This window comes from Silene latifolia, chromosome 1 (genome assembly GCF_048544455.1).
Source record: "Silene latifolia isolate original U9 population chromosome 1, ASM4854445v1, whole genome shotgun sequence".
NCBI lineage: Eukaryota > Viridiplantae > Streptophyta > Magnoliopsida > Caryophyllales > Caryophyllaceae > Silene > Silene latifolia.
The window spans coordinates 12,675,961-12,684,044 of NC_133526.1; the positions used below are offsets into that span (position 1 = coordinate 12,675,961).

An 8,084-nucleotide genomic window follows, 5' to 3' on the forward strand; every position below is an offset into this window, starting at 1 on the left:
AACTTCCCATCAAATTCTAATTCTTACAAATTGTAAGAAGTCACCTCCCTCTTGGTGAGTGAAAGTTTCCCATAACTTTTAACTTGTACAATTCACATAAAGTACAACTTCATGTGAATTAATTTTCATAGGAATTCCATAGCGTTTAACTTGTATAAATCGCCTGATTGGAAGGCAAAGGCCTGCAACTATCATCATGGTCATTAACAGTTTAACACAGCAGTGAAAAACTGAAAACTGTAGAAGGCTAAAACAGACCATACACCATAGCGTGAATTACAGCCAACAACATTCAACACCAGTTGTGTCAAATTTGTTTTGGCATTAGATGAGTGAATAATAATTAGTTAAAAGATAATCTATATTACCACAATACTTATGAAAACAAAACCTGTTACCTGCATTAAAGTTACTAAAGTAGCTGACTTGTGAGTTGTGACAAAATGTTTGCCTGGATTTACACTGAGTGATGAAATGATATAATACAAGGCCTTAAGAATAAGGGAGAAAACAAGAGGGGAAACCAGAACATTAATTGCGCAAAATTACAACCCCCGCCACCTCTACAAAAAGAAAAAGAGATTAGATCACGGCAAACCCTGGTAGTTGCAGTATCCCAGTCAATAATACTGGGGAGAACAAATTACCAAGATGCAGAGGATCAGCTAATCTTGTTCCTCCAACTCAATTACAATTCTAAACTGATGTGCACAGTGACTCCCTAACTGGTTGGTCAAAGCTTGCAATGTCGAATTCCTGTTAGTGTTGAGGCGTTTCAGGTGAATACGGCTTGGTAAGTACTCTTTCAAAATAGTCTTGTATCTCTGGTAGAATTCGCTGGATTAGGCTAGGATACCTGTCATTAGAATTAGCAGATTTAGTTTAAACTCTTAAAAGCGTCACAACTATGGCCAGACGCGCATAACACAGTATAGTCGTGTTCATACATACATGCACATGAAGGATTAATAACATGACAATGTAGGACTCACAATAGCATTCAGATTTCAGAAAATTACTAAGTACAGAGTACTATTTTAGATGACCTAATGAAATATTTCATCAAGAGTTGCTTCATATAACCACGGCTTCTGAATAAATGAAGCTCAACCAATTTAATGAGTCAATTTGCTATATTCAATAATCACCCGATTCTTGGCTCACAGAACGGAGATATGTAACTCCTTAGAGAAGATTTTCTTAGTATCCACTAGGCCTAACATGCCAGAAGCATTTCTTATCATAACATTCCGGAGCTTATAAAGCTCGTAAGTCAATACATAAACAATGATAGGCGATACAATTTAATAGTTCACACGGTATCTTACCAGGGCTTTGAGCTTATAACATCAAACTGCTCCAAGATAAACAAAATGCAAGAATGCCGTAACGACAAAGCGTTGAAAGCCTCCGACAACTCGTACATGAGAGTAACATTATCCACAGAAATATCCTGAAACGTACAAAATCCATTCAATTAGAAGAAGAGTGGTAAATGACTGCATTAAAGAAGCCAAATTTCACACATAAATAAGAAATAGAAACCTATATGAGAATAATTTATCATACCTGGGCAATAGTACACTCACAAAGTCGTTTCAAACCCTCTAGTAGATACTGATCTGCAGCTCTGAGCAAGTCTTGCGCAATGTCCAAACTGACATTCACCGAGCCTGTATAGATATATCTGCATATTGACAATACAGCATAAGCGAAACTGGTTGACGTGTTATCCCCATCACAGAGAGAGCGGAGAAAAGCCTCACCTCATCATCAACTCGAAAACATTCCATTGGATATTTGGGATCTCTATGTCTTTGGCGTCCTTTTCCTAGAAGCATTTAGGACAGAAAAAAATTAGCATGTGCAATTTTGCCAATTAAACATAGCATTCAAGTGAAACAGAAGATGTTAATTAATATCTACCCCTAACTACAATATAAATGTATAATATAATGCATAGAATTATTTATTTACGGTGCTTACTCGATAACCACCATCAAACATTGCACGAAATGCATCAGAAGATGCGAGAAGGCAAATTCGGTGAGCATAAAATCTCCTACCTGAAAGAAATAAAAGAATTCAGTTTTTAATAAGTGAAAACTCCAACTGACGGAAAGAGTCATTCCAAGATTCCCAACTATTAAGATAGAAAATTTACCTTCAACTAAGAAGGTAACGTCAGACAACGTCGAATTGTTTACATATTGCTCGCCTAAATAAACCTGCAGAAACAATGTATGATACTCGTTAAAAGGCAGCACTCATTCAAAAAGACAAATAAACCATTTAACTAGTTAAGAATCCAACTGATAATTTTTAAAAGGAACTGATGCAATAACTGAAAGTCTAAACTCTATACAAAGGACAAGCTTAGTGGAACCCACTTGAGGAGTAGGAGATGGAGGAGCTGCATCAACAGGTGATTGTGTTGAGACTTTGCTTGCCATCTTGTACAAAGCCATTGAACCAGCTTGTTGGTGCTTAATAACTGAAGATCCAAGAAGCTCCAAGAGCAGCTCCAACCCTGTTGAAATGTAGGTCGTAAAACGTGAGCCAAGTCAATACAGTCAAATTGGGGAAGGAAATGGAATTGGTTCCTCTACGATATAGCAGACTACCCTAGTAAAAAAAAGGTGGCAACTAGGAAATTTGGATTCATGGTTATTAGGAAATTACCATTACTGTCTACAAAAATTCTCCTCTGATGCTCAGGGGAACAAAGGTGAGCGAGGGCTAGAGCAATTCGTCTTTGAACAGCTTTGTCAGCTACACGCATTAGATCCAACAGATGATTTAGTACCTGACAGATGGCATAGACAAAGGAGGAGCGGTAAGAAACACGAGAGAGCGCCAAAAAGGTAGGAATACAAGAAACATAACTTTGCTAAAGTCAACATTAGTATATTGATATTCATTCCAAAAAAAAAAAGTAAGTAAATACAACGAAACCATAGTAATATTGAAGAGAGAAAAGGCGGCAAACGGCAAGTCGGCAAACTCAAAAAATAGAAATAACAAAGTAACGAGATGAAATCCTACTCGTCCGTGTAGCTTTTCCTCCAATCTCTTCAGTGTCTTTGCAATACAGTCTTTGGTTGGCTGCGGAAACGTCAAAACAAATTCAGAATAAGCCAGCAAATTAGACACGAATAAACATTCCAAATAAATAAACCACCCATACTCATATTAATTGCATGAAACACAAAATATGCAGAAAGTGTAACAGATAGACGGGACTAGTGAATTATTTATTACTATAATTCACTCAGCACTAAGATATAATCCAATTTCACTAGGAGATGGGTATTTACAAGATAAATTCTGTATTGGCCTAAGCCCCAAGGGCGTTTTAATGTGAATAATCCTCACCTACTCGGAACAATTAAGTGGAAGACAAAAAAAAATTTAAAGTTTTTCCTGGGGTTCCAAATGCTCCGGTGCAGTAAATTTTAAATGGTTCTCAAAACAAGCTGACATTGAGTGATGGATAGGTCCAACAAATAGAAGATAAATACAACTGCACCTAAAAGGCTATAATCATTAACTTGAACCATGGCATGAGCAGGAACCCAAAACACAAACACCAAATTCCTCAAATCATAGCCCAACAAAGCAAAAATAAAATAAAAAATAAAAAATTACAATGTAATAATATACCTGAACAATAAATTCTCCTTCCTGGAGTTTTTGAACACCGCCAATCTTGATAACAGCTGCAACATTATCCTACAATAGAGATCGGATAACATATTTAGTAACTAGCATAATAGGACGCTCCACAACAAAAGATGGTAAACTACCAGTATTTTTAACAAACCTCATTGTCTGCAAGGCCATACAAAGCAAATGCTGCATTGTGTTGTAGAGAGCCATTCTTGGACTCAAGAAGTTTCAATAATGGCAGGAGGCCACCACATTGAACAATACCAGCTTGATTATGTGAATCCTTTGAGCAAACAATAAGTTCAAATTAGTGTCGGAATAAATATGCCCACAAAACTAAAATTATTTCCTGCATTTAAAGAGCAAGATCACTCTATTTACGGTAAGATAATTTGTAAGAGTAAAGATTGTCTATCACCGAGAAGTAAATATAAACTTCGCTGATGATTGAAGTAGTTGTGATACATAGTCAACTATCCAAGATCACTCTATTTACAGTAAGATTATTTTGTAAAAGTAAAGATCATCTAAGACCACAAAAGAGAAGTAAATATAAATTCCGCTGATTAGCAACATAGTCATGAACTCGTGATACATAGTAAACTATCATACAGATAATAGTTGTTTTGATTGCAAGCAACTCACCTGAGCCAACCTTCCAAGTGCAAAACCTGCCATTTCCCTGAGCTGCGTATCAGATGACAGAAGCATCTCAATCAAAGGCGGCACAGCACCTCTCTGGACTATGTGCACCTGCAGTAATTGAAGTTATGAAGTCAGTACAGATCTTCTAAGGATTTGTAACAATCCAGAAATTATCTTCAAAAAACACGCTGAAGTAGAACCTTGCAATCTGAATCAGCAGCTGCAAATTGGCCAAGCAGTAAAGCTGCTTCTCTTTGGCTTTCAAAACAGGTAGAGCTGCATAAAGGAAAACAAAGGAAGCACACCAACAGGATAAGAAAGAAAACTCTTAAAATAAAATGGTTGAATGCTTGAATAACACTACTAGGCTTTCCAAATTTATTGTTTAATTTGACTTTATAAGTTCGACAACTTTGGCTATTAGTTTCCTCAAATATGTGTAGAGATAACGATGGAAAATTTGTGATCGTTCATTTATAACATGAATGATTTTCATATTTACATTTTTGAAAGTCGCAAGAAGTGTATATTGTGACAAAATGCCAGATATAGTGATCAGCCTTTGAACTAATAAAGTAACATAGTGGCAATATAAATCATAAAAGTAGAAAACACTTGCCACATATATTACATACCGGAGCAGCCCAATGACAGGTTGCAAAGCACCAGCAGCGAGAACTTCTTTCTTAATGTGAGGAGACGAGTGAACCAGATTCCCAATCACACCAACCTGCATAATCAGAACTGTCAGCCCAACTTAACAGCTCATAGCAATGCATAAAATCATCAACAATCCTGACATCCCACCTAGCAAAATAACAACAGAAAACTAACCGCTTCGTAATGAATAGCTGGATCATCAGTGAGCAGCATTAGGACTAGGGCAGGCAGCGCATTGCATTCAACAATCTGACATCATTAAAATTTCAGTAATTTATGGAAAAGTCTTAAAACAACTTTTTGCATAACGAACAAGGGATATACTTACCAAATTTTTGTTTTCATCGTTCTTAAAAGCAAGAGTTCGTAATGCTCCTGCAGCTGCTCTCTGGACTTTGAGATCAGAAGACTCAAGAAGTTCAACAAGTGGTGGAATGGCTCCTTCGATCCTGGGTACATATTCTAGTGTTAAAAAGGAGCCTCTCTTTAACCAACAAAATACTGCAGGAAATGGCAACAAAAATCAACAGACCTGAGAAGAGATTTAATGTTACTATTCTCATGAGCAAGGTTAGTTATCGCATCCGCTGCTCGTCTTATAGCACCGTGGACAGATCTAGATTTGCAGCTATTCTTCCTTTTCAACAGGGCAACGATATGAGGCAAAGCTCCAGCATCAACTATAAGCTGCTGGTATTCTGGCTGTCGTTTCATAAAAAGCTTTATATTAGATTTTATTCATTGATGATGCCATAACAAGACGAGCGATTTTCCAAAGACAATCGTAAGTTATGGCCCTACACATTTAACAAGTCAAGCCACTCAAAATTTGTTCAGTAAGACGACAATCTAATAGAGAAAACTAAATTAAAGACCAATTAAAGTGACAGCACTAGATAGAGGAAGATACCGCCACACATTTGTTCCACATAAAAAAACTTTCCAAACAAGTCAACAAACAACACAGTACTAATTATTCTTGCATCTTACCTTTCAAGGCATATACATAAATAACATAAATCATATATTCCGGATTATTTTGTTCCCCGAGTATTAATTACAATGAGTTCATGAACAATTCAAGACAGTAAACTCCACAAAATATAAGCCACTGCCGTTCAACATCATAACAACTTCAATACAGCAAATTCCTTAAGAATATCACTTAACTCTGACTATCTGAGTGGAAGGCAAGTTAATGAATAGTTTTCGACATAAATTCAAAACAAAACATAGAACTCTCGCGACATGCAAACACATCAAACAACAAAAGCTGATTAAGGCTGATGTCATTTCTCAAATTTGTCATGCATTCACGGACTTGATTCTATTTAGGTCTCAAACTTAGCTACATAATTTCAAAAAAAAATTGACACACATTGAAATGACCACACGCTAACATTATCATCAACCTTGAAGAATAATGATCCTACTAGAATCAAACTCAATATGAGAACAAAATATCTCAACACATCTTATAAACAGCTAATTCTACAGTGTAATCGAAACTCCGCTGGTATTAATAGATAACATAACATCCAGTCCAAATCAAAACGCCAAAACTCGTCTTCAAAAGTATTAATCACTAGGCTATATACAATAACATACAGCAAAAGTGACAAAATCAAAAAACAAAAATGACAGCGAAATTCATAAAAGAGAAGAGAAATAAACCTTAAAAGCAAGAAGGCCAAGCGCAAACGCACATCCTTTCTCAACCTCATGTTCAAGCGTCTTCGAAAAGACGCCTTCATCCGGTGGCGACTGGAGTTGCAACACCAGCGCCGGCACCGCACCGCAATCAACTATCTTACTCACCATTTCCTCTACACATATGTCAAATAAACAACAAAAATTCCTCAACATTTCATCATCAACATCAGTTTCTCAAAATCAAACTTCTAAAGAGCGAAAAAAACAACAAAATTCATAAATGAACATCAACTTTCTCCAAAAATCAAAGTTCACAACAAATTCCTTACATTTCATCAACCTCATCAACTTTTTTCAAAATCAATTCCTAAATTTCAAAAATCATCAATTAATTCAAAAATGAAAGTTATAGAGAGAGAAAGTAACCGTTCTTAGCGAGGTCAGAGAGAAAATGAGAAGCGACTTTAGCGGAGGTACGATGAGTACGAGACCAGGAGAAAGAATTCATCAAAACATTAACACGAGAAGTAATCTCCGAACTTAGATCTTGCTGATTTTCAATCGAATTCGGCGAAAACGGAGGAAGATCAAGCTTCTGGTGATTACATCCATGGCGATTCTCGGTGTTATCTTCTTCCTCAAGCTTTCGCTTCAAGCTTCGTCGAGCACTTGATCGTCGATCCATGGCGGAAGAGAGAGAAACCGAGGATATGTAGAGAGAAATAGTGTGTCTGTGTGTGTGACGATGAAGGGGAGGGTATTTTCGGAAAATGAGATTTTGTTTTTTTTAAATAAAATGTTTTGTTTTTAATTTTTGGGTTTATTTTAGGGTAGTGAGAGGAGGTGAAAACGTGGGAGAATGAAGTGAGGTTTATATATGAGGGTTGAGTGTGGTCAGCGAATCAGAGAAACGCGGGGGTTTTAAATGTTTGGTGAAATTTTAGTCTCCCGCCTTTTATTTCGTTTTTCACTTTGTTTTTGGGCGTTCACTTTCACTCCCTCCCTCACCAAACACAAATGTTATTTCGAGGTTTTTGGGGTATTCATTTCTTCAAGATCGGAAATAACAAAGTTATAAATCGGACGAGGTAATTATCTGCTCTAAAGATTTTACCAATTTGCATTGAGCTGTAGTGAGCAAGTTTGTGGGTTATATTTTTGATTTTTTTATTAACAAAAGACAAAAACACACGAGAAAATTAGATGAAGATTATTATGAGCCTTCGAATTCATCTTCAACGCATCAATAAAGCTCTTGTAACTTTCGACAACGATCTTAATTCATCATCGCCTCGCTTAAGGCGATATTAACTTAAGACGAGGAAATGTGATCATTTAATGATAAAATCTTACAACTAAAACTTTAAACAAAAAAAAATGATGGTAAATTGGTAATATCAGAAAATATTGACATTTTGTCGTAAATTTGTCATATGTTCTTCCTCTTAATTTCAGAT

General features: G+C 36.3%; 1 protein-coding gene across 1 annotated transcript; it reads right to left on the minus strand.

Annotated features, from left to right (window-relative positions):
• Nucleotides 1–370: 370 nt before the first annotated feature.
• On the minus strand, nucleotides 371–7,523 carry LOC141599086 (ARM REPEAT PROTEIN INTERACTING WITH ABF2-like). The gene is made up of 19 exons (XM_074418990.1): nucleotides 7,054–7,523; nucleotides 6,649–6,800; nucleotides 5,507–5,676; nucleotides 5,303–5,423; nucleotides 5,149–5,223; nucleotides 4,950–5,044; nucleotides 4,515–4,590; nucleotides 4,315–4,422; nucleotides 3,824–3,952; nucleotides 3,664–3,732; nucleotides 3,046–3,105; nucleotides 2,683–2,806; nucleotides 2,391–2,530; nucleotides 2,165–2,228; nucleotides 1,987–2,066; nucleotides 1,767–1,831; nucleotides 1,570–1,687; nucleotides 1,329–1,453; nucleotides 371–856 (listed from the first exon to the last, which is right to left on the minus strand). The coding sequence occupies exons 1-19, from the start codon at nucleotides 7,310–7,312 to the stop codon at nucleotides 760–762; spliced, it is 2,127 nt and encodes a 708-aa protein (XP_074275091.1). The 5' UTR covers nucleotides 7,313–7,523; the 3' UTR covers nucleotides 371–759.
• Between the last annotated feature and the right edge of the window lie 561 nt (nucleotides 7,524–8,084).

Bases quoted from the DNA above. Each gene is read 5' to 3' on its own strand.
- LOC141599086 (XM_074418990.1), bottom strand. From the start codon at position 7,312: ATGGATCGACGATCAAGTGCTCGACGAAGCTTGAAGCGAAAGCTTGAG. The intron at 3,953-4,314 runs GTGAGTTGCTTG...GTTTGCTCAAAG, and splicing joins CACTTGGAAGGTTGGCTCAG to GATTCACATAATCAAGCTGG. The intron at 857-1,328 runs GTAAGATACCGT...TTCTAATGACAG, and splicing joins GTTATAAGCTCAAAGCCCTG to GTATCCTAGCCTAATCCAGC.